General features: G+C 41.4%; 3 protein-coding genes across 4 annotated transcripts in view; 1 reads left to right on the forward strand and 2 right to left on the reverse strand.

The window, feature by feature from the left end:
• LOC138968656 (small ribosomal subunit protein uS3) overlaps positions 1-3,851 on the reverse strand; it is a 79,226-nt gene extending 75,375 nt beyond the window's left edge. For both annotated transcript variants that reach the window (XM_070341250.1, XM_070341249.1), the window contains exons 1-4: positions 3,769-3,851; positions 3,170-3,394; positions 2,669-2,763; positions 479-666 (exon numbers count right to left, since the gene is read on the reverse strand). In XM_070341250.1, coding sequence (XP_070197351.1) covers positions 479-666; positions 2,669-2,763; positions 3,170-3,394; positions 3,769-3,798 — 538 coding nt within the window. In that variant the 5' untranslated portion in view covers positions 3,799-3,851. The remainder of the gene's footprint in view (positions 1-478; positions 667-2,668; positions 2,764-3,169; positions 3,395-3,768) is intronic.
• A 2,190-nt stretch (positions 3,852-6,041) lies between these two features.
• On the reverse strand, positions 6,042-6,677 carry LOC138969698 (uncharacterized). Its single transcript, XM_070342557.1, has one exon. The coding sequence runs from the start codon at positions 6,675-6,677 to the stop codon at positions 6,042-6,044; it is 636 nt and encodes a 211-aa protein (XP_070198658.1).
• A 2,240-nt stretch (positions 6,678-8,917) lies between these two features.
• On the forward strand, positions 8,918-26,742 carry LOC138968654 (cathepsin O-like). Its single transcript, XM_070341247.1, has 9 exons — positions 8,918-9,095; positions 14,015-14,117; positions 14,693-14,819; positions 15,604-15,660; positions 16,265-16,427; positions 18,408-18,514; positions 21,729-21,895; positions 22,520-22,612; positions 23,946-26,742. Exons 1-9 carry the CDS (start codon positions 8,934-8,936, stop codon positions 23,987-23,989), a joined length of 1,023 nt encoding a protein of 340 aa, XP_070197348.1. The 5' UTR covers positions 8,918-8,933; the 3' UTR covers positions 23,990-26,742.
• Positions 26,743-27,020: the final 278 nt, after the last annotated feature.

Below are 27,020 nucleotides of genomic sequence, written 5' to 3' on the forward strand. Positions count from 1 at the left end.
TTCCTAAACCTGTAATTAGGAATAACCCAAGAAAATTAGCATCCTTATAAATTGGACTTGTTCGAGGGATAACTTTGACTGATACAAACAAAGGGGGAAAAAACTCAACCAGCAAGAACAGGGCAACAAGAAACCAAGACAGAATGAAAGTTGACATTTTCTTTCCAAAAGATCACCTCTTGTTTTGTTTGATATAAGCTTGACAAATTTTCAGGTAATAATTTAAGGAAACAATATGTCCAATAATTATTTTTGATCTCTACAGTATTTCATGATTGACCAATACAAGCTTTCGTCTGAAATGACCACTTGTGTACAGACGAGCAAGATAACTTATCCATCTGCACTTGTAATTGTCTGGGAGTAGAACAGACAATAAAATAATCTGACTACTAGACTACCCACATTTTTATATCCCCACAAACTAATGATATTAATGTATTCTCCACACACAAAATTTGCAGGAAACAGAACTGACCTTGACGCAGCAGCACGTGTCTGACAGCGGTGTCGACGTAGTCGTTGAGCGGCTCACCGCTGTGGATCATAAGTCCGTCAGTGAACTTCATGCTCTTGGCACGCTGACCCCTCAGCTTGCCGGACACAACCACCTCGCAGCCCTTGGCGCCGCTCTCCATGATGAACCGCAGCACACCATAGCACGCCCTGCAAGCACATCACACACAATCATGATGAACCGCAGCACACCTTACAACCACAAAACACATGATCATGATTGCAGCACACCATAGCACACCCTTCAACCACATAACACATTATTAATATTACTGCAACATCACACACACAGATGCTTAAACCAATTTTAAATAATATAAATCACAAATAAACAAATTCTACAAACTAATTGTCAGGTTTGTATTGGTTGCAGGGTTCGGTTTACTTGTGCGCCCTGCGCCATTGGCACATTAAATCTGAAAATGTCCCTTTCCATTACAATTCTCTTCAACGCGTCAGTGCATTGAGATTACGTACATCTGTGCCGTGATATGTACACACACACAACAAAGTGACTAACTCACAGATGGCACCATATTGCACAATTCTTGCATCTTTGTTGAAAAAACGCCTGCATAAGCCCTCTTGGCTCTTGACCTCAACTATGTCCCATCGGAATTTGGTGGTGGGGGACAAATGTCCCGTTGCCTTTTTCTCTAAGGCTGAATGAACCCTGGGTTGTGAAACAGAAAGAGTGAACATCCTTGCTTTCACTCTCAGTGAGACAATTGACATGCAGTCACTAGCGAGGGGTGTGTCTGAAAGGTGTGGACAAGGAGCATGTGTGGATAATTTGTCTCCCTAAAAGTAAAAGCAAGGGTTTTGACTCTCTCACAACCCATACAAACCGGACAGTTATGTTATATGAAGTCTTATATCGCGCGCGTATCTCCAGACTCGGACTCAAGGCGCAGGGATCTATTTATGCCGTGTGAGATGGAATTTTTTACACAACACATCACATCGACCAGCAGATCGCAGCCATTTCGGCGCATATCCTACTTTTCACGGCCTATTATTCCAAGTCACACGGGTATTTTGGTGGACATTTTTTTTTATCTATGCCTATACAATTTTGCCAGGAAAGACCCTTTTGTCAATCGTGGGATCTTTAACGTGCACACCCCAATGTAGTGTACACGAAGGGACCTTGATTTTTCGTTTCATCCGAAAGACTAGCACTTGAACCCACCACCTAGGTTAGGAAAGGGAGGGGAGAAAATTGCTAACGCCCTGACCCAGGGTCGAACTCGCAACCTCTCACTTCCGAGCGCAAGTGCGTTACCAATCAGCCACCCAGTCCTTATTTCAGGAATCATCTATTGAAAAAGCAATGTCATGGCACAGAAGCGATGAGCTACTAAGGCCAAAAAAAAATAGGTGTGGTTAAGGTAACATAGCCAAAAAAAATAGGGTAGGAAGGTAGACAATCACTTTTTTTTTAATGTGTACAAATTAAACCTACTTGACAGGGAAATAAGTGTGCGACTCGAGCGCTTTCATTGCGTTTTCTGCACTCGTTTTCTTCTCTTTTTTTTACAAATGTAAAAAAAAGTTATAGGGTCGGCCCCTAAAAATAGGGTAGGTCGGGTTACCGTAACCACACCTATTTTTTTTTAGGCCTAATACTATGATGCAGCATCTTTTAAAGATACACTCAGTGACTCACACACCAACCCAGTAGTCCTATCTAGATTCCCAGTTACATTTAAAGATCAGGCATGCTAATTTTCTTTACCAAAACCTCAAAGAATTCATGCAAGTGGGGTACATAAAGTAGTTGCTGACCCACTTATCCAAGCACTTGCCAAAACGATTTGCAAAATGTGTTATCTCTGTCATCTTCTACTGTGTGCGTTTTGTGTTCAGTAGCACCGAGTGCTATTTGCTATTGGCCTTTCTTCTGCCAATTGACATTGTTGCCTGACCGGAATCTTCACTCGGTTATCGGGATTGCAGAATTCGGAGCCTCAATCCATACAAATTCCGGCCAAACCGAAAGGATAAACAGGTCTGATTTAGTCTACATGTTCTGAATGATTTTACTAGAACTCAAGAAATGACAAAATCAAAGCACTTTCGAGTTACATTGCCATTTCAACTCACAAGCAAAGATCCATTAAATCTTCAAAAAATATAAGTGAACTCTTACCTCCTGACAGCAAGTCCTCCAATCAGCTTGTATCTGAGAGACTCACACTGAGCGATAGCACACAGTCCTCGGGTAGCAACCTTCTCAGCGTACAACTGCAAATAAATCCAACCATAACTTAGTCACAGTTACGGTCACAGTGAGTTATAGTCATTTTGTAAACCACATAAATTCTTCCTCCTTTGACAATGACATTGACATGTTGGTGCTATCTTTTCAGTTTCACAAGATTCTGAATCTGAGGCAATGGTCAAAGTATCAACACAGTTCCATCGTTAAACAAATGATAATATCTATGGGTACAGATTATGCCTCCAAAGCAAAACAAATTAAATGATAGTATAAAGTAACCGCATGTAGTCTGGCATGTACACTTATTCACTTTGTGCATGTGTTTTAAATGTTAAGCGTTATGAATTTAGACTAAGACTGCATGGAAGATGTGAGAAGTGTATCAGTCACTCAATGTTTGCATTAGTCCAATCCAGAAACATTACCCACCTCAACAGTTCCCTCGGGGAAGTTGTAACGCTTTTGAACCACGGAGGTCAGTTCACGGATGCGACGGCCCTTCTCGCCCAGAACGTTCTGTGTTCTGGTTGCCAGGATGATGATTTCTGTGCGTGTGGGAGTCACTCGCACCTCAACACCGCTGTAGCCATCCTCGGCCAGCTCACGGGTGAGGAACTCGTTTAGTTCAGCCTTGAATAGGCCATCTTGCACAAACTGAAAAGGAAAATACAATGTTTCATGTTGAAAGTACTCAAGCTGTGGTAACTGGACAGTTCTCAATCAACAGACAGCAAAGTGCACATTGATGAAACAATCAGATATTCAACAACAACCTGTACAAATCTCATAATAGCTTACTGAACCTAATACGTTTGGGCATTGGTGCAGCGATAGCGATTCTGTTTCATTTTATTTACAAGCTCATCGTCATGCTGGTTGTCTCAAAAATCGAAAGTATCTGAACCATCTGCTAAGTTGATTGCATGGAACAACTTCAAAACATAAAGGAGAAACATATTCTTATTCAATATAACTTATATTTTTCATATCCTATTCTCCATTACGGCAAATTTGCGTGAATAACTTGCCTTGCGCTTCTTTGAGATTTGAGCCGCCATGATGCTCACAGGAAAAGGAAGTATAGTAATCGCGCATGTGCTGAGCAGGTTGTCAACTTTGACCAAATGAGAATAGAAAGTAAGAAGAAGCTAACTGTAAAATACTTGAAGGTAAACAATGACAACCTGCTGGGGTTCTATACAAAAGTACATGTAAATCTCAGTCACTCTTTATACTGAGACATTGTAATGAAAATACAGTTAATTTTTTCGCCACTCAATTACTTGTTTTGAATGGACACACACGTCTTAAAACTAAATAATCTTTAAACGGTTTGGGTGCAAGTTATTCATTCTGTCACGAGATAAACATGGCTCGGCTGTTTGCAGTGTTTGTGTCAGTGATTTTGCAGTGTACTTGTACTTCAAATCATACAGACATTGTAGATCGATTTGTAAAGTTTATCAACGATTTCGAAAAGCCCTACAAGACGGGAACAGCAGAGTTTTTCCAGCGTCTAGAAATCTTCAAGATATGTTATTGATCGAGCACTGCCAGGGAGATTCTTGTTGTTGATAAACGAAACCAAACATCTGAGATTGCATTAAATAATTACATTAAATAATTATAAACCATACGTACATACACAGAACACGTACCCTTCCCTCCCCCTCCGCCAAATGTTTTAACGTAGAGGGGGAATCGAGACGAGGGTCGTGGTGTATGTGTGTGTGTGTGTGTGTCTGTCTGTGCGTGTGTGTGTGTAGAGTGATTCAGACCAAACTACTGGACCGATCTTTATGAAATTTGACATGAGAGTTCCTGGGAATGATATCCCCGGACGTTTTTTTTTCGTTTTTTTAGATAAATACCTTTGATGACGTCATATCCGGCTTTTTGTAAAAGTTGAGGCGGCACTGTCACACCCTCATTTTTCAATCAAATTGATTGAAATTTTGGCCAAGCAATCTTCGACGAAGGCCGGACTTCGGTATTGCATTTCAGCTTGGTGGCTTAAAAATTAATTAATGACTTTGGTCATTAAAAATCTGAAAATTGTAAAAAAAATAATTTGTTTTTAAAATGATCCAAATTTACGTTCATCTTATTCTTCATCATTTTCTGATTCCAAAAACATATAAATATGTTATATTTGAATTAAAAACAAGCTCTGAAAATTAAAAATATAAAAATTATTATTAAAATAAAATTTCCGAATTCGATTTAAAAACAATTTCATCTTATTCCTTGTGGGTTCCTGATTCCAAAAACATATAGATGTGATATCTTTGGATTAAAAACACGCTCAGAAAGTTAAAAAGAATAGAGATAAAGAAAAGCGTGCTATCCTTCTCAGCGCAACTACTACCCCGCTCTTCTTGTCAATTTCACTGCCTTTGCATCGAGCGGTGGACTGACGATGCTACGAGTATACGCTCTTGCTGTAAAAATGCAGTGAGTTCAGTTTCATTCTGTTATTTCGACACTGAGCTTGACTAAATGTTGTAATTTCGCCTTACGCGACTTGTTTGTTTTTGTAATTGAATATCATTGTTCAGCCAGCTTGCACACTTTCACTAACATAAAATCCGAACTAATTTTCTGATACAAGTTGCTAAAGGCAAAGTTGCTATTGAATGAAACACTTGTAAAATGTATGTGATCTTTGCTTCTCTGTAATGAACTCCTATCTGCAACGCCGCAGTTGATATTGTACTCGTGTTCATCTTCATTTTAATTTCCAGCTGCAGTGAAGTCTAAGTACAAGGACACGGCCAGTGACAGCGAGCTGGACAAAATCTTGGGCCGCACGCCGCAAGATGCACGGGATTGGGAGGGGAAGAGGAGGACCACCACCGCAGTCCAGCCGTGCAAGATGCAGAGCAGCTATATTAGGAAATTTAGACTCCAGTGACAAAAACTAGCGTGTGTGCTTGAATATGTATTTGCTGTGTGCATGTGATTATTGTGTTTGTTTTTCTCCTCTAAATATGTTGATGACTTTGTCTGTGTAGATGATTTTTGTGTCTAATTTTATTTTATTTTCACTACATGTACTTGAATATGACTATGCATAAAATGAAGAAAAAAAAATATATAAGAGACAATAAGCCCAAATGTGGAAGACTACTGGGTGTAGAGGTAATTTTAAAATCGCTCATCCTTATGCTTCCTCATTTGGCACTGAGTCCCAAAGTTTGTTCCAGGATTATGTGTTATACAATAATTTTAACACTCATTAATCGCTGTAATCCCACTCGTTTCCAATTTCAACCCCACTTACTTCCCACCTGAATCCCACTTACTTCCCACCTGAATCCCACTCGTTTCCCACCCTAATCCCACTTGTTTCCCACCCTGATCCCACTCGTTTCCCACCCTGATCCCACTCGTTTCCCACCTGAATCCCACTCGCTTCCCACCCTGATCCCACTCGTTTCCCACCTGAATCCCACTCGTTTCCCACCTGAATCCCACTCGCTTCCCACCCTGATCCCACTCGTTTCCCACCTGAATCCCACTCATTTCCCACCTGAATCCCACTCGTTTCCCACCTGAATCCCACTGACTCGTTTCCCACCTGAATCCCACTTACTTCCCACCTGAATCCCACTCGTTTCCCACCTGAATCCCACTCGCTTCCCACCCTGATCCCACTCGTTTCCCACCTGAATCCCACTCGTTTCCCACTTGCATGTGTTCCACCATGATCCCACTTGTTTCCCACCCTAATCCCACTCATTTCCCACCTGAATCCCACTCGCTTCCCACCCTGATCCCACTCGTTTCCCACTTGTGTCCCACCAGTTTCCCATTCGTGTCCCACCAGTTTCCCTCTCGTGTCCCATTTACTTCCCACTGGGCTCCCACTGGAAGTCGTAATCAAATCCCACATGCCGACATGGGGCCCATGTGGGATTTCCCACAACGTCACCATGTGGGATCCCACTTGGGGCCCACATGGGGTCCATGTGGGAAGGTTATTTGGGGGTGTTTCTTAGCTGTGAGTTTTGGTGAGTCAAGCTATAGGAAGTAGCATTTCTGCTCGCCTCAAGAGGCTGGGATTTGACAAGAGATGGCTATCGAATTTCTCTGGAATGCTCGCCGCACAAGAAATGGCAGCTGCATAAGCTGCCAATCTTGTGAGTTGGGTGCTCACAGTTGATTTCACCATAGACCTATATTAGATACTAGAATGAATACCCGCTTCGCCGGGTAGCCGGCTTCGCCGGGAAGAAGTACTTAGAGCCGTACGCCGGCTTCGCCGGGTCCGAACAATGGACCCGCCAAGCTTAGGTCCCTCCCAGATTCGTGGAATGGGAACAGCACGAAAATGATTCAGTAGCCATAATGCCATTCCTGACCATATCGAGTCCCATCCTTGTCGACGAATGTAACCGTGTTAATCACCTTTGGAAGCGAACTCCACTCAAACAGGACTGAGCAAGTTATGGCTTTACACAAAAGCCGCCAGACCACATCACAAACAGAACTGAACAATGCACAGGTGTTGCTCACATAGAGACACACACACACACACACACACACACACACACACACACAAAAACACAGAGAAGCCGTATCTATAGAGAGATAGATGACAGTGTATTTTTCGCGTGGCTATAAATTGATTCGACCTTTGCACTTTTACAGTGAGGATAATTTACGGGTCCAATTTACGTTCTGGACACTGCGTTGACCTTCTAAAAATAGTAACAGTAACAGAACGCCGGGAATATCCGAAGACGCTCCACTCACACTATAGTGCACCATTACGAAGGAAGGGAGGTAAACGCTGAAAACCTGGAGAATATGAGAAGATAAGGAAGAGTTACTTATAATGGTGAAATGAACACAAAAACCAAAATCGATTCAGCGCTGCGCGCTGAGAGCACGTGTTGAAATATCTCATCGATGATATTGTGTCCGGGGTGTAGCTGAATACGGTGTCCAAATTTGAAAAAGATCCACCGAGAACTTTGGCGTTGTGATGTGGTGTAGCGGCTATGGTGTGTCGGTATGGGGGCCCGGGTAGCTGAGGTGGAACCAAAATCGGTTCAGCGCTGCGCGCTGAGAGCACGTGTTGAAATATCGACCAGGTTGTGTCCTGTACCGGGTCAACCTGAATATGCCCACCAAATTTGAAGCAGATCCATCGAGAACTTTGGCCGTGCATGGCGAATACACAAACAGATACACAGACACACACACACACACACACACACACACACACACAGACACAAGTCGTATATATATATAGATATAGGTCCCTGATTTCACACAGCTCTTTAATTTCATTCTTATCTGGCCAGCACAAAGTCGTTGCAGTGACAACTTCGCTTACTTGCCACACCCTCATTCACACTCACATGCATACCCGCCGCCAGGCACACACACACACACACACACACACACACACTAGGGGCGATCAGTTCATTTTATGGGGGGGTTTCCAAAAGTATATTGTGAAGATATGGGTGTGAAGGCGCGAAGCGCCGAGCCGACGGCTCCGGAAAATTTTGAAAAAAAAGGATGCAAAAGGGTGCAATCTGGTGCATTCTGAGGATGATCATTACCAGTTTCAGGCAGCAGATTTTTTCACTGATTAATACCCCAAAAATTGAAACTCAATGTAAAATAAAGAAATGCACTATAAAAATATTTTTATTTTTTGGCTGGGGGGGGAGGGGGTTTCCGGAAACCCCAGAAACCCCCCGCCCCCTCGTCCGCCCCTGCACACAAACACACACATACACATACCAGATAGACAGACACACATGACCAGACATTCTTCGACACATTGCCATTTTTGTGAGTAGACAAACTAGGACCATGTGGAAGTTCTCAAAAGGCAGAATGAAGAAACTGAAAGTAGACCACACAGGAAGTTAATAACTTAGTAACTACGCATGTGCAAAGCATGTTTTCATCTTTGACCAAATGAGAATCGAAAATAAGAAAAAGCTAACCGTAAAATAGATTACGGCTCCACGTCACAGTCTGAGAAGCTTAAAAATGTGATTACATAGTTAGCACTAAGCCCATCGTTTTGTCTCGCACTATATTTCGGAAAGAGTTATCCTTCATACGGAATTAAATGCTTGTTATGAATATGTAGACACTTCTTTACACGGAGTAATCTTTAAACGGTTTAGTATCGGCGATTCGTTCCACAGGGAAGTCACGAGACAACATGGCTTGGCTGCTTGCAGTGTTTGTGTCAGCAATTTTGCTGTGTTCAAGTTGTTCAGCTCCTACAGACATTGTAGATCAGTTTTTAAAGTTTATCGACGACTTTGAAAAGCCCTACAAGAACGGAACGGTCGAGTTCTTCCGTCGCCTAGAAATCTTCAAGGTATGTACGTACTTAACTTGTCAGTCTTGTGCTCACGGAGACTGTATCGTGTGTTTGGTCCATAAAAGTGGCGTGGTTGGGAAGCAAAACAAACAAAACAATCATCTTCTTTTTGAGGATCGATATCGGTTGTGTCACAGAAGATTACAAAATGTATTTGATGAAGAGTTTCACTAGTCCGAGCTAGGGTTCACTAGTCCGAGCTAGAGAGGGCGGGGATGTAGCTCAGTCGGTAGCGCGCTGGATTTGTATCCAGTTGGCCGCTGTCAGCGTGAGTTCGTCCCCACGTTCGGCGAGAGATTTATTTCTCAGAGTCAACTTTGTGTGCAGACTCCGAATACCCCCGTGTGTACACGCAAGCACAAGACCAAGTGCGCACGATAAAGATCCTGTAATCCATGTCAGAGTTCGGTGGGTTATAGAAACACGAAAATACCCAGCATGCTTCCTCCGAAAACGGCGTATGGCTGCCTAAATGGCGGAGTAAAAAACGGTCATACACGTAAAATTCCACTCGTGCAAAAAACACGAGTGTACAAGGGAGTTTCAGCCCACGAACGCAGAAGAAGAAGACTAGTCCGAGAGGAAGTAATCGGCAATCAACAACTTCAATTCTTCTTCTTCCGCATCGAAAATGTTACCTGCTTTGCAAGAATTCAACAGAAACGCTAATCTTTTATATATTCTCCATTTTCGGAGTCAATCGCAACCATAGATCTATGGTCGCAACATACGAACACAAGCGGTAGAGAGGCATTACTTCCCCTTAAGACCGCTTCGACCAATCATGTGCGTGGATGTGCGTGTGTGTGTTTTTCACTGCTGTGGGAACCAAATCGAAGAATATTCTCATAAAAATACTGAGTTGTTTACATTCAAAAAGATAGTGTGGTGTTTTATATTTTGACTGAAGAAATCTCAGACTATTTCCCCCAAGAAACTTAGTTATTTATATTTTGACTGAAGAAAGGATATTAAATTTATCAGGATACCGCCCCGACTGGACAATTACGAGATCGAACTGCCTACAGTTTTTAGTCATATTATATAGCACCTCGGGTTTCCTTTTGCCCGTGAGGGTCAATTAGTTATCCCACCAACCTGAATTATGGAGAGGATCGAGCCTGGGTTGTACTTCAGCCTCACACATAATTTCATTGAAATCGGTTCTCAAACATCGGATATCTATTTGCGGACACACACACACACACACACACACACACACACACACACACACACACACACACACACACACACACATACACATGGCCGAGTGGTAACACACTTGCGCTCGGAAGCGAGAGGTTGTGTGTTCGACCCTGGGTCAGGCCGCTATTTTCTCCCCCCTTTCCTAACCTAGATGGTGGGTTCAAGTGCTAGTCTTTCGGATGAGACGAAAAACCGAGGTCCCTTCGTGTACACTATATTGGGGTGTGCACGTTAAAGATCCCACGATTGACAAAAGGGTCTTTCCTGGCAAAATTGTATAGGCATAAATAAAAATGTCCATCAAATACCCGTGTGACTTGGAATAAAGGCCGCGAAAGGTGAATGCTCGCCTAACAGGCTTGAGGTTTGCTGGTCGATGTGAATGCGTTATATATTGTGTGTAAAAAATGTTTGTTTGTCTGTCTGTCTGTAAAAAAATTCCATTTCACACGGCAGAAATTAATATATGTAAAGCGCGGAGAGCACAGTTAATTGTGGTTCGCGCTATATAAGCTCACCATAATAATAAACACACACACACACAGACAGACGCAGTGAAACCTATATACCGCCTTTTAAGGGGCGGTATAATAACTGGAAAATCAAGCGTCTATAGTGAACCCTCAGACTAGTGAACCCTCGGACTAGTGGGACGTTCCCGTTCTGACAGAGCTCCATGTATACACAACTCGGATGCAACCATTCTCTACATCTTATAAAGCACAGTCATACTCACAAACAACTATCTGAGTGTACAAGATTGATCTGCCCAAGCCTTTGCAGCCTTTTACAACCTTTATTATGTTGGACACACACCCAAAATCAATATCCTGACTGATTCCTCTGCAGAGTTGGATTTCTTGTAATGGAGGGGCGCTGGTTTTGTGCGACGCTTAGTTTTTGGCTCACGTAAGTGTAGCCTATGCGATGGTAAACTTTGTCTGTCTGTGCGTGCGTGCGTGCGTATGTATGTGTGTATGTCTGTGGTAGAAACTTTAACATTTTTGGCTAAACACCGAAATACTCATTTCACGTGGTTAATTTTCAAGCACCATCTTCAAATTATTGAAGCAATGATCAACATTGTGTCGGCATGTGTGTAGTTAAAGCGTGTATCCAAAGAAAACGGGTGGTGGGGGGTTTTGAAGGGGTACAAGCAGTTGACTGGTTTGTGTCGTGTTTGGCATGTAGACGGCAGGTCAGGTGTCAAGATCAGGTCAGGGGTCGCGCGAAGGATTGTGGTCCAGTTCTCACCTCGCCGATTCGCCGGGGAAGACGATTTCATGTTGTTCGGTTTCTAAGCTCCAGAAAAGTAAATAAAGAAGATACCAAAGGGAGATTTCCTACAATTTGATCTGCACAGCGTGTTTCCAATGTCCACGCGAGGAAGAGCTGTCGAAAGCGCGGCAGTCAGTGTCGATCTTGCAGCCGTATCCCGGTAAGTTCAGAGACAGATCTAGTGTCTCTCTGATAACGTGTCACCTACTGTTAATCCGTTTTGTTTTAATTTCTTTTTATTTCAGCAGACACGGATGTCAAACACAGTGCTAGGCAGTCACCTCTAGTGAAATGAGTTGATCTAAAGTGCCTGTAATGTTTGGATGTCTTTGCTCGTGGTTCGATTTATGTGAATTTCAAGACTTGCAGTAGAGTCTCAAGTTAAGTTTACTCTGCCCGAAAAAAACTGTCCACCATTTACTTGAACATGCAGATATAAGGAAACGGAATGAATCTGTTCTCAAAGTCAAAATGATCACGATTTTTTCCTCAGATTCAAAACATGCACTGTCATGGTTTTGTCTGTACAATTTAGTAAGTCTTAAGTACTTTGCAACAACTTCCTTGAACGTGAAAGACAGTTTTTGAATTCAAGATCTGTATCGCGTTTCATTCCAGACTCGATCCTCTCTTTGATTGTAGATCTACTGTTTGCTGTTTACGCACTATCATATGATTCGCTATGTAACGTTTGGTAAGCTTACCTTGCAACAGCTTTCTTGTCTTTGTTGGCATTTCTGGCTGTGTTGACCGTCAGAATTATTTTAAGAACCAGGCTGCTGCAGTCGACATGTTTCGCATATTGTAGGGTTACCATGCTGCATAGGTAAAGTGGCTTGTATAACCTGACTATTCTGTTTCAAAACACTGTTTATATTTGTGTAGGTTGTAGTCATCATAACTAATCGCATTTTGCCATTTGTTTCAGAAAGGAGGTTAACCTACAACAAGATCGACGCTATGTCAGATATATGCCTCAGCCACATGAAGACTTCCGAATTTAGATCTACTCTGCATGGTGACAAGTCTTGATGAAAAGTATAGGACTGAGGACAGCAGTGGAAAAAGTGCCCACATGGCAGGTACCTAACCTATTACCCTAGTCATTTTATCTGTTTGCCTTCTTTTGAAAATTATACATGGAGTTGATATGATGCGTTAGTTTTAACTGTGTGTGTGTGTGCGTGTGTGTGTGTGTGTGTGTGTGTGTGTGTTTGTGTGTGTGTGTGTTACGGAGTGAGTGAGTTTGTGTTATGTTACTGTTTGTTGATTTCTTACGGGAGCCTTGAAGGCTTCGCCTCTTGTTGAGATAGGTGTGACCTGACGTCACATTCCAAATAAAAACGATTGTTACAGGTGGAAGCCGCTGATCGAGACTGCATTGCTTCGGGAGGTTTCTGCAAAAATAGATATTACACGATTCGATCGAAACAGTCGGAGAAGCAGACGCGCTCTGAGAAAATTTGCATGAGTGTCTTCCCTTTGTTCGTCTCGTGCTAACGTTATTTTGCATGCTAACGATTCACTTGCAAAATAAAGTAAACAAATTGGTGTTGTAGTGGTAAATGTAGATATAAATGTGTAATAAAGACAAAGCAAACAAATATGTGAACATGTTGCGTTGTGCGGATGTTTGGGTGGTCACGTCATGTACACAGAGCAAAGTGCGGGACGGACTCTGCTCTGTGCTGTAACACCGGCATGTTCAAAACACGAGAAATACGATTTCGTTATGTGGGCAGCCATGGGTATGTATGTATTTTTCAAATGGTTGTGAAAGAAGTCTTGTATTTATCATCGTACTCCGGCCCTGTTCTTTTTTCCGTCACACCTAAAACCGTTATTTCTTTTGAGCGACGCAGCATTATTATGTTCTTAAAACTAAATACAGTGCAGGACACCAGTGTCTTTTTAAGAAATTAATTCTTAAATAAATGAATTTCCCACTATGCACAAAAAGCAGTCAGGCTGTTGAATTTGGGAATGTGTGCAAGTGGAGGGTTGATCTATAAGCTTGGCCAGTCCCCTGTTTCTTACAGGCGAGATTGTCGAGTGGGGCGAGGAAGTACCGTTTCTTGGGCACATCTCGCCGCGAGTGACGCTAGCCGACGCAAGGTAGCTTTGGGCTTGCTCGCTTGGCGAGAAAACATGGCGGCCACGCAGCTGCCCATCCGATTGGCTGTCCATGGTTTTTTACCGACCAGTGCAGACGACCTTTTCGGAATCAACCAATGCCAATGGTGTTTAATTCTTGCGTAGCTAGCCATTAAACCGTTTCATAGACAATCTCGCCTCCTAGCTTCGCGAACGGCTAGCCGAAAGAATATCTCGCCTGAAAGAAACACGCGTCAGATCTGAGATGGTGGTTGAGCCAAATTATTTACAGGGGAGGGACTGTGCCTTTAATTTTCGTCTCAACTGCCATTTTTCAGCACAACCTGCAGCAGATAGACAAGCTGAATGAACCATACAAAGATGGAAGTCCTGTGTATGGTGTCACCCAGTTCTCAGATTTGAGCACGGACGAATTCAAAGGTAAAGTTGCTAATTTCTCCGCCCTGTGTGTGTCCTATGTTTTCTTGGGCTTTGCATGAAAAAAGGTATCTTAATTTAGACAAGCGCTTAGAACTGTACCCACGGAATACGCGCTATATAAGCTTCATATTGATTGATTGATTGATTGTTGTGGCAGAGTTTGCATCAAAAAAGGAGAAAATCTTCAAATAAACAGTTTCTAGAATTCCAGTTCGTTTAGCACCTTTAGAGATTTAAGATTTGTTTTATCAAGATTATAGTACCGGTACGTATCATTGGTAAAGCAGATTTTCATTTTTACACTATGAATAAAGAGGGGAAAGTTTTTATGTTCAATGTTTTAAATTTTTCCCCCTTGTTGTAATTTGTTGGATTTCATTTGATCCCCTCAAAGTGGTGTAAGGCTGCCCAAATGGCTGGGTAAAAACGGTCATATAAAAGCCGTGTGAGTTTTAGCCATGAACGAAGAAGAAGATGTTGGAATGGATTTCATTGTTAATTTCGGCCCAGTCTGTACGTGATGTCTACATGTGTTTGATATTTTTGGTGTCATTTTCATAATTGTTGTGTTTCAGCCCAGTATCTGAATGACTTGCGGCCAACAAAGCCTCATGACACATCACTCAAGTTTGAGTCTGAGAAGTCACCAGTGTATTTAAATCTTCTCCAACAACCCAAAGCACCACCGACAAAAATTGACTGGTGAATTTATCATTTTCTTTCTTGGTATATTCTTAAGGGAGTAGATTTTTTCAATGAGGGTGAATTGGAGGGTGGTATTCAATCAATCAATCAATGAGGCTTATATCGCGCATATTCCGTGGGTACAGTTCTAGGCGCTCTGCAGTGATGCCGTGTGAGATGAAATTTTATACGGCCAGTAATTGCAGCCATTTCGGCGCATATTTACCTTTCACGGCCTATTATTCCAAGTCACACGGGTATAGGTAGACAATTATTAACTGTGCCTAAGCAATTTTGCCAGGAAAGACCCTTTTGTCAATCGTGGGATCTTTAACGTGCACACCCAATGTAGTGTACACGGAAGGAAGTTTGGACACCGAAGAGAGTCTGCACACAAAGTTGACTCTGAAATAAATTTCCGCCGAACCTGGGATCGAACTCACGCTGACAGCGGCCAACTGAATACAAATCCAGCGCGCTACCAACTGAGCTATATCCCCGCCCCAACTTGAATTAACAATTTTCAAGGCATTAATTGTATCCAGCGTGTTGGTTGTATGTAGCTATGACCAGTGTGTGTGCATGTGTATGCGCATTTGTGCATGTCAGTGTGCATTTGTGTGTGTGTGTGGTTGCATGTACCAGATTGGGGATAGAACAAGTTGAACTATATTGTCATGCTGTAGTGACAGGTATACAATAAACAAATAAAAAAAATTGAAGCAATCATACAAAAATGGTAAGTACTTCTGTATTGTACAATCTAATCTGCAAGAACAATATTCCTTGACTTTTGTTTCAGGCGAGAGAGGGGGGTTGTTTCCCCTGTCAAGAACCAGGAGCAGTGCGGGGCATGTTGGTAAGTGTACTGTGCCTTGAAATGCATTTGGTCATAAAAACCATAAAGAATATTTTTTACAAAATAACGTAAGAGAATGTGTTCCACTTTTCATGTGGATTTTGTTGGGGTTGTTTTGTGAGTTAATTGTCTTGTAGATTAAGAGCACTTGATTGTTTTATGAAATAAATGCGGCAACAAGAAAGTAAGTAACTGAAACAAGGAAGAAGGGTGCCTTGCAGCGCTGTTGAATTTTTTTCGGATAAGTTTGCACTTGTTTGAGTTCTGACTAAATTTCTTTTATATGTACTGTAGTTGAAAAACTGAGATGAAAGTTCCCAAACTTTAAGGATCCATATTGAATTTCTTTTGTCTGTATGTGCCAATTTGCCCCCAAAACTGAGATACGGTAACCGTCCACAATCGTTTGGATTTGGGCTGAATTTGAATTTGTCTGAATTAAAGTTACCGATCAAATGACAAAATGGGTTAATATATGGAACGTTGTATGAATGAAATATAAATGAAAATGAAAATCATTTACTGATTGTCATTTTCATTAAGTTTTTAAACATTCTGTTAATGTTCAGTATTATTCTCTTAGACAATTTGCTTTCATTTTCAGGGCGTTTGCTGTAGCCGAAACCATTGAAAGCGCCTACGGAATAAAGCACAACACGAGTGCACCCCTTCTATCGGTCCAACAGCTCATCGACTGCTCAACAAAGTTTGGAAATCGAGGCTGTGAGGGAGGCGATATTTGCACGGCTCTCAGCTACGTCGTGCAGGTGACTTACATTCTGAGCTTTTACGAGTACAGCGGAACCCCCCTTTTAAGACCTCCCAATGGGCGGGGATGTAGCTCAGTCGGTAGCGCGCTGGATTTGTATCCAGTTGGCCGCTGTCAGCGTGAGTTCGTCCCCACGTTCGGTGAGAGATTTATTTCTCAGGGTCAACTTTGTGTGCAGACTCTCCTCGGTGTCCGAACACCCCCGTGTGTACACGCAAGCACAAGACCAAGTGCGCACGAAAAAATCCTGTAATCCATGTCAGAGTTCGGTGGGTTATAGAAACACGAAAATACCCAGCATGCTTCCTTCGAAAGCGGCGTATGGCTGTCTAAATGGCGGGGTAAAAACGGTCATACACGTAAAAGCCGTGGGAGTTTCACCCCATGAACGAACAAACAAACAAACGGACCTCCCAATGTTGGACTTCCTCCCTTTTAATGGCCCTGCTTTCTCCGATTTTCTGTTCATAACCTCTATAATTCTACCAATATTTTAAGACTCCCTCCTTTTTTAAGACATGATTTTCTCAGGATTTTGAATGTCTTAAAAGGGGTGTTCCACTGTGCAGTGGTACCGGTACAAACATGTACATTTTACGAAAATATATGATATTTTCCTTTAAATCCCAAAGCCCCAGCTGATCGGTTTTTGCCAGTCAAACTTTGTAATTTAGTTTAAGAAAGAATGGTAATAATGCTTCAGGCCAGCAATATATTGACTCATTTTGCTGAATGTGTATGAACTGTGGAGGTTGCTTGCAACACAGTTTCGCACTGGTTTGTCTGAATTACATGACAGCACTGATATCTTACAGGCGCCAGAGATTTTCTCTAGCACTCACTTTTTAGCTTTTTGTATCACACATAGAAAATATATGCTACAATATTGTTGCCACTAAATTGAGTAAAATGAAAAGTCCTTGATGAAAATATGGAAAACTTTTGCATGAAGGCATAAACAAGCATAAAAAACATATTCTGTCAGTTGAAAAACAAAATCCTGCCAAAATATGTGAACTTCTTCAGCTGTCTAGTAAAAAATCAATACAGAAACAAATCAACCAGACTGGGTTTTTTGACTCACATGCGAAGCAAAAGTGAGTCTATGTACTCACCCGAGTCGTCCGTCCGTCCATCCGTCCGTCCGGAAAACTTTAACGTTGGATATTTCTTGGACACTATTCAGTCTATCAGTACCAAATTTGGCAAGATGGTGTATGATGACAAGGCCCCAAAAAACATACATAGCATCTTGACCTTGCTTCAAGGTCAAGGTCGCAGGGGCCATAAATGTTGCCTAAAAACAGCTATTTTTCACATTTTTCCCATTTTCTCTGAAGTTTTTGAGATTGAATACCTCACCTACATATGATATATAGGGCAAAGTAAGCCCCATCTTTTGATACCAGTTTGGTTTACCTTGCTTCAAGGTCAAGGTCACAGGAGCTCTTCAAAGTTGGATTGTATACATATTTTGAAGTGACCTTGACCCTGAACTATGGAAGATAACTGTTTCAAACTTAAAAATTATGTGGGGCACATGTTATGCTTTCATCATGAGACACATTTGGTCACATATGATCAAGGTCAAGGTCACTTTGACCCTTATGAAATGTGACCAAAATAAGGTAGTGAACCACTAAAAGTGACCATATCTCATGGTAGAAAGAGCCAATAAGCACCATTGTACTTCCTATGTCTTGAATTAACAGCTTTGTGTTGCATGACCTTGACCTTGGGTCAAGGTCACATGTATTTTGGTAGGAAAAATGTGTAAAGCAGTTCTTAGTGTATGATGTCATTGCTAGGTTTAGTTACCCTAAAGGTCGAGGTCAAGCATGTGAGTCGTATGGGCTTTGCCCTTCTTGTTTCATTTTCACCTGTGGCATCACATACAGTCATGTTTGTTTTCTTAGTTTGCCATTGACTATGAGAGCATGCACATTTAAGTTTTTCACCTATTTTGTTTGTTTTTCAGTCTGGCATTACATATGAGAGCGAGTACCCGCTGACAAACAAGGATGGATTGTGCCACCTGCTGCCCGCAAGCAAGACTCTGGAGATTGGCAAATACGACTGTATGCAGTAAGTATTTGAAGATATATAGATACGACTGTATGCAATATAGATACGACTGTATGCAGTAAGTGTTTGAAGAGATAAATACGACTGTATGCAGTCAGTGTTTGAAGAGATAAATACGACTGTATGCAGTCAGTGTTTGAAGAGATAAATACGACTGTATGCAGTAAGTGTTTGAAGATATAAATACGACTGTACGCAGTAAGTGTTTGAAGATATAAATATGACTGTATGCAGTAAGTGTTTTGAAGATATAAATACGACTGTATGCAGTAAGTGTTTCAAGATATAAATACGACTGTATGCAGAAAGTGTTTCAAGATATAAATACGACTGTATGCAGTAAGTGTTTCAAGAGATAAATACGACTATGCAGTACGTGTTTGAAGAGATAAATACGACTGTATGCAGTAAGTGTTTGAAGATATAAATACGACTGTATGCAGTAAGTGTTTGAAGATATAAATACGACTATTCAGTAAGTATTTGAAGATATAAATATGACTGTATGCAGTAAGTGTTTCAAGAGATAAATACGACTGTATGCAGTAAGTGTTTGAAAATATAAATACGACTGTATGCAGTAAGTGTTTGAAGATATAAATACGACTGTATGCAGTAAGTGTTTGAAGATATAAATACGACTGTATGCAGTAAGTGTTTGAAGATATAAATACGACTGTATGCAGTAAGTGTTTGAAGATATAAATACGACTATGCAGTAAGTATTTGAAGATATAAATATGACTGAATGCAGTAAGTATTTGAAGATACAAATACGACTGTATGCTGTAAGTATTTGGAGATATGAATATGACTGTATGCAGTAAGTATTTGAAGATATAAATACGACTGTATGAAGTAAGTGTTTGAAGATATAAATACGACTATGCAGTAAGTATTTGAAGATATAAATATGACTGTATGCAGTAAGTATTTGAAGATACAAATACGACTGTATGCAGTAAGTATTTGAAGAGATAAATACGACTGTATGCTGTAAGTATTTGAAGATATAAATTATATTACTGTATGCAGTAAGTATTTGAAGATATAAATACGACTGTATGAAGTAAGTGTTTGAAGAGATAAATACGACTGTATGCAGTCAGTATTTGAAGATATAAATACGACTGTACGCAGTAAGTGTTTGAAGATATAAATACGACTGTATGCAGTAAGTGTTTGAAGATATAAATACGACTGTATGCAGTAAGTGTTTGAAGATATAAATATGACTGTATGCAGTAAGTGTTTGAAGATATAAATACGACTGTATGCAGTAAGTGTTTGAAGATATAAATACGACTGTATGCAGTAAGTGTTTGAAGATATAAATACGACTGTATGCAGTAAGTGTTTGAAGATATAAATACGACTGTATGCAGTAAGTATTTGAAGATATAAATACGACTGTATGCAGTAAGTGTTTGAAGATATAAATACGACTGTATGCAGTAAGTATTTGAAGATATAAATACGACTGTATGCAGTAAGTGTTTGAAGATATAAATACGACTATGCAGTAAGTATTTGAAGATATAAATATGACTGTATGCAGTAAGTATTTGAAGATACAAATACGACTGTATGCAGTAAGTATTTGAAGATATAAATACGACTGTATGCAGTAAGTGTTTCAAGAGATAAATACGACTGTATGCAGTAAGTGTTTCAAGATACAAATACGACTGTATGCAGTAAGTATTTGAAGATATAAATACGACTATGCAGTAAGTATTTGAAGATATAAATATGACTGTATGCAGTAAGTGTTTCAAGAGATAAATACGACTGTATGCAGTAAGTGTTTGAAGATATAAATATGACTGTATGCAGTTGGTGTTTATAAGATGTCTGACCTAATAGCACAGTACCCTGCCTGTGAAAATTGTTTGAGTCACCATCACAGATCTTTACATGGGACAGGAACAGCCCTCGACTTTGACACATACCCAAACTTAACAGCCTGGGTGCTTGCTTGCTTTGCAGAGTGAGAGTGTTTTTATGAATGAATTTTCACAGATCGACACCATTGGCTTTTAAGAAATTGAAAACGGGTAAACCAGACATTCTATTTTTAGACTTGTTGACGGGTCAAAACTGGAATCGTATATAGTGAACCCCTCCCTCCCCCCCCCCCACCCCCCTTTTAAGACCTTTTGGGAAAAAAATTGGAGAAAATCAGGCTTGAAGAAGGAGGGAGTCTGATAATGAGGGCAAATATATTAAGGTTATGAGTAGAAAATCGGATAAAACGGGGTCTTAAAAGGGAGGGAGTATTGTTTGTTTGTTTGTTCGTTCATGGGCTGAAACTCCCACGGCTTTTACGTGTATGACCGTTTTTACCCCGCCATTTAGGCAGTCATACGCCGCTTTCGGAGGAAGCATGCTGGGTATTTTCGTGTTTCTATAACCCACCGGACTCTGACATGGATTACAGGATCTTTTTCGTGCGCACTTGGTCTTGTGCTTGCGTGTACACACGGGGATGTTCGGACACCGAGGAGAGTCTGCACACAAAGTTGACTCTGAGAAATAAATCTCTCGCCGAACGTGGGGACGAACTCACGCTGACAGCGGCCAACTGGATACAAATCCAGCGCGCTACCGACTGAGCTACATGCCCGCCCGGAGGGAGTATTGAATTGAGGGGTATTCTTCTTCTGCGTTCATGAGATGAAACTCACACGTACACGTCTATTTTGCATTATTGTGTTTTTACATGTATGCCCTTCTTTTCCTCCGCCATTTAGGCACCGTCGCGATATAACCTTCGTGGTTGAAAACGACGTTAAACACCAAATAAAGAAAGAAAGAAAGCCATTTAGGCAGCCATGCACCGTTTTCAGGGGAAGCATGCAGGGTATTTTTATGTTTTTACAGGTACTGGAATCTGACATGGATTACAGGATCTTCTCTGTGCGCACTTGGACTTGTGCTTGCGTGTGCACACGAAGGGGGATAAGGCACTAGCAGGTCTGGACATAAGTTTACCTGGGAAATCGGAAAAATCTCCACCCTTAGCCCACCAGACGTAGCCAGGATTTGAACCCACGACCTTCGGTTTGGGAGGCCGATGTCTTATCCACTAGGCCATTGCGCCCGTCGAGGGGTCTAAAAAAAAGGGGGGGGGGGGTTCACTGTACAGGGTATTTCTCAGAAGTGCTGCTTGTCCAAATTCTATCCCATGGTAAACCAGACATTCTCGTTACAGTCTTGCAAAAACTGAGGACCTACTGGTGTCCTATCTGGACTCTGTCGGACCGTTGGCCGCAGCAGTGGATGCCACAACCTGGCACAACTACGTGGGCGGTGTCATCCAGTTCCACTGCAACAACGTCATTAACCACGCCGTGCAGATCGTCGGCTATGATAAGACAGGTGAGCTCTGGATCCGTGCTAAGATATTATGCTGGCGGACATCTTGCAGACGGACGAAAGTATGTTCTAAATTTTGCAGGTTGTACATTTATTTTATTTCAGTAGCTCGATCATCTTAATGGATACTATTTAGTTTGACGGGGAAGAGGGGGGAGAGTTTCTGGCAAATTTGACGACTCTGGAGAATCAAGGAATCCACTGTACCTTAAACTAGATGCACACAACACGATCTGCTCAAAAACGCACCACAAGTGTGCTAATTAATTAAACCAAGCTTCAAAGCGCTTCTGCTCCCCAGTGCTGGACATACAAAGACCAGCTAGACCAGGATGCGGCACCCTAGTTACCAGCGTCACTTACATAAACAGCGCTTTGAGCAGAGTTAAACCCTGGATACATGCGCTATAGAAATATTATGCATTATTATTATTATTATTATTAAGTAACTCAGGGGAAGTAATGCCTTCAAACAGTCGCTAAGAGAAGTGCTCTTTCTTAGCCTATTTTACTACATTTGTAAAGTCAGGAGGCATTATTTGTAAAGTAGAATATTCTGAGGGCATGTTCTCTTAGGTATTGTACCTTTAAGAATTGTAATGTGTGTTTACATCTTTTTTGGTTCAGGTCCTGTTCCTTACTACATTGTGCGCAACTCGTGGGGTACAAAGTTTGGCATGGATGGATACCTGTACATCAAAATTGGGAGCAATTTGTGTGGTACGTATTCTCTGTGCATGTGTGGGTGTGTGTGTGTGTGTGTGCGTGTGTGTGTGTGTGTGCATGCATGCATGCATGCATGTCGTACAGAGAAAATTCATTATTTTGATTTGATTAACTAACTCAAATTTTCTAATTGACGTAGCAGTAGTAGCATTGAAAAAATTGTCTTAAGGTGCCTCCCTTCTCGGGTAAGAGAACATGAGCACCCCCACCAATCTGTCCAGGCCTTTACGTGTGATAAGAGCATCTTCCCCTTTGACACATACCAAAAATCAACAGCCTGCGCAAAGCAGACATTTTTGCTGAATTGCATATAACATCCTAAATAATTCCTACTCAAGCAGCCAGGCAGTGGATTTTTGTTTCATCACCAAGTGTGGTATGTGACAGGGTGATGCAGTAGTCTAGAGCTCCCTTCACAGCAGACTCTGCAGAGTTGTCTGCCGGCAAAGAGCACGGGCTATTTATAGAAGCTAGACGTTTCTTCTACGTCGCCGGCTAGATACCTGTCTATTGTGGAGTTCTGTTTGTGATTGGGTCCGGCTGCTGCTGTCTCCTTGTCCGTTCTTGGGAACCTTTGCGTATCCATCCATGGCAGCTTTTGTGTGGCTTTTAAATTAGCTGTAAAATCTCAACCCTGTTTGACTGGCCTTGCCTCCAAAGGCGTTTGTGGTGCTTCATGCACTGGGTTTCAGGAAGGATGATATTCAATCAGTCAATATGAGGCTTATATCGCGCGTATTCCGTGGGTACAGTTCTAAGCGCAGGGATTTATTTTTTTTATTTTTATTTTTTTATTTTATGCAATTTATATCGCGCACATATTCAAGGCGCAGGGATTTATTTATGCCGTGTGAGATGGAATTTTTTTACACAATACATCACGCATTCACATCAGCCAGCAGATCACAGCCATTTCGGCACATATCCTACTTTTCACGGCCTATTATTCCAAGTCACACGGGTATTTTGGTGGACATTTTTATCTATGCCTATACAATTTTGCCAGGAAAGACCCTTTCGTCAATCGTGGGATCTTTAACGTGCACACCCCAATGTAGTGTATACGCAGGGACCTCGGTTTTTCGTCTCATCCGAAAGACTAGCACTTGAACCCACCACCTAGGTTAGGAAAGGGGGGAGAAAATTGCTAACGCCCTGACCCAGGGTCCAACTCGCAACCTCTCGCTTCTGAGCGCAAGTGCGTTACCACTCGGCCACCCAATTGTTCCATGTGAAAGCCTGCTCAGGTCTGGGGTAGTGTTCATGGTGGGTTAGGTGAGACGGACGGATCTAACCATTTTCTATTCACTGATTTTGTGTTTTTCAGGTATTGCGGAACAAGTGTCTGATGTTGTTTTCAAAGAGGACTGATGGGGATTTTTTTGTTGGAGTGGTGCGCTGTGAGCAAGAAGCTGTGAGCAAGAAGAAACGGAGGTTGTTCAGATTTTAAACCTCAAGTGTTGATCATGCAGAAACAGCTTGACTAACCAGAGATACAGTCCCCATTCTTCAACTGGACAACAACTGGACAAACAAACAACCACAGAGAGCGAAACCAAAGTAGCTGGGCTATAAATAGCCGGCGGCTACAAAAAGGTAGTTGTGTGAGTGTTTGTGTGTACACGTCTCTGTGTATGTGCTTGTGAGTGCACGTGTATGTGTGAGTAAGACAGTCAAATGTGTGTGTGTGGGTGTGTGTGTGTGCGAGTGAATGCATGTTTGTATGTTAAAGAATAAGCATGTGTGTGTGTGTAAAAGAATTAGTGTGTGTGTGTGTGTGTGTGTGTGTGTGTGTGTGTGTGTGTGTGTGTGTGTGTTATTTGTGAAATTAATGCTAGCTGTAATGTTTGATATGTTGGTTGTTGACTTAACTAAATGTGAATTATATTGAATTTGGTCTGCTCTTAAACAGAATAAAATGCGCATTTAATTGGATAGTGTGATTTTTAACAATCATTTTGCAACGAAGCAGCAAAGAATGAGGCACATATCAAAGAATTCCTTTTGTATCTTTCTGTATAAATGTACATTCCATAAGAATCTTTGTTTTATTCAAGACATCAGCAAGTTGCTTGTGTGTGTGTGTGTGTGTGTGTGTGAATACATAATTCTGTTTTGTCAAAATTTATGTTGAATTATTACCATGAATTCCTAATGGACATTTTCCGGAAATAACTCTGTCAGTATTTACGGGAAACAAGTCATGGTGGACAAGGTAAAACAATGATCGCAGTAAATAACTGACTCCGATGTGTATGTTTGAGGTCGGGGTCACGGCAGCGTGGGAAGCTGTAAACGCAAGCTTTGCGATCGCTGCAACGATCATGGCTCCGATGTGCAGATTTTCCAATATTGATTGGACACTGCATAACATACACATCGGAGTCAGTTTTTTTGCTGCGATCGCTGTTTTAACTGGTCAACCATGTGTTTCCATTTTGACCATGTGTTTCCTGTTAAGGTTGTTTGTACGAGGTTAAGGTTGTTTGTACGAGGTTTAGTTAGCGGGCGCAAGTCCCTTTTGCTTGTAAATACTTCTAAATTCATTCGCTCGGCTTCCTGACGAGTGGGCGTAAACTAATTTTATCAAGATAAGTTTTGTGTGAATATTTGTTTGTCTGTTCACTTAAAAGACCGTTGGGTCAAAATATCTGTGAATGTATTGTTTTGCCAATAACAAACGTTCCACAGTGTTGTTGCCAGCCTAAGAAAATGGGTCATTTGGACCTCCCTAAAAAAAAACCAATAGGTCCAAATGTCCTGGCTTTAAAAAAACAGTAGGTCCAAATTGTACCGCCATACCTTTGATACATGCAATGCAAAATAACTTACAGTCTGGAGTTAAATCTATCTTTTTACGGAAAAATGACAATAAAGCCATTGAACAATGATAACAGAAATTAGTGTATGGCGCTCATTTGCTGATTTTTGGCAGTAAACATTAAATGTAATATATAAACTCAAACAAAAAACTTAATAATATGAACTTATATTGATGAACTTTCTGCTGTTTGCGCCGTTTTCGGTAAATAGGTACACCGGCTGGATCGGGTATTTCCGTAAACGCAGCCTCGAGTGTCAATGACGACAAACACGGACTCGGCACCGAGTGCATTTTCACAAGTAGCGAACGTGAGCATTTTGATCGGGCTTTGTTTTCCGACTTTGCAACTCCCATTCCATTCATTGTCTGCCTTGTATGAATACCACACGAAGGAAGGGAGATAAACGCCAAACACTGGAGAAGATAAGGAAGAGTTACTTATAATGGTGAAATGAACACAAAAACGAAAATGAGTTTAGCGCTGCGCGCTGAGAGCACGTGTTGAAATATCTCATCGATGATATTGTGTCCGGGGTGTAGCTGAATACGGTGTCCAAATTTGAAAAAGATCCACCGAGAACTTTGGCGTTGTGATGTGGTGTAGCGGCTATGGTGTGTCGGTATGGGGGCCCGGGTAAGCTGAGGTGGAACCAAAATAGCTGAGGTGGAACCAAAATCGGTTCCGCGCTGCGCGCTGAGAGCACGTGTTGAAATATCTCATCGACCAGGTTGTGTCCAGGGTGTACCTGAATATGATCACCAAATTTGAAACAGATCCATCGAGAACCTTGGCCGCGCATCGCGCACAGACACACAGACAGACACACAGACACACAGACACTAGTCGTATATATATATAGATGAACATTGATGATTTGTTGTGTGTAAGGCATTTCAGCATATAGCCTAGGCAGCATTTTGTAATCAGGTGTGCTAATGTATCCAAAGCTCAATAGAACAGGCGATTTTTGAAAAATTACTTCTTTTTTTCAAAGAGATGTGGCAGAGTTGTGTTGCCTGATCTCTTTTCTTTGTTGTTTGATTTGTAGAAGTATTTTGTCTCTCAAAGGTTCACAGTGTAAATTAATCAAGTGCCTTTCACAATGTTATGCATGGATAATACTGTGATATTGATCTTACAAATCGAGGATGAATGGTTAATTACTCAAGAATTGTACAGGGACTTTGCTAATGCTATCCTTTGTGTTTGACCAAATTGTGTTCTACTATTTCCATAAGGCACATCGATTTATATATTTTTTATTTTCCAAGAACAGAATAAACAGGATTTTACTTTGCAGTTTTGCGTTTTGTCAAGTTATCATTTTCAACTGTTACCATGGTATCAAGTATCTTTCCACTTGAACACATACCAGACAACAACAGCCTGGCTGGTGACGATGCAGGCCGGCTGGGAGGAATGTTTTGATGAATGATTTTTTAGACTGACATGCATGTCACTTAAAGCATGTCAGCAATAAATCCACACCATTATGTGGTAAGAAATCAGGCTATAGATTTTTGGTATGTGTGTGTTCCGTCTCTCACACACCCCCCCCCCCCCCCCCTCTCTCACAC

Source organism: Littorina saxatilis, linkage group LG6 (genome assembly GCF_037325665.1).
Source record: "Littorina saxatilis isolate snail1 linkage group LG6, US_GU_Lsax_2.0, whole genome shotgun sequence".
Taxonomy (NCBI): Eukaryota; Metazoa; Mollusca; class Gastropoda; order Littorinimorpha; family Littorinidae; genus Littorina; species Littorina saxatilis.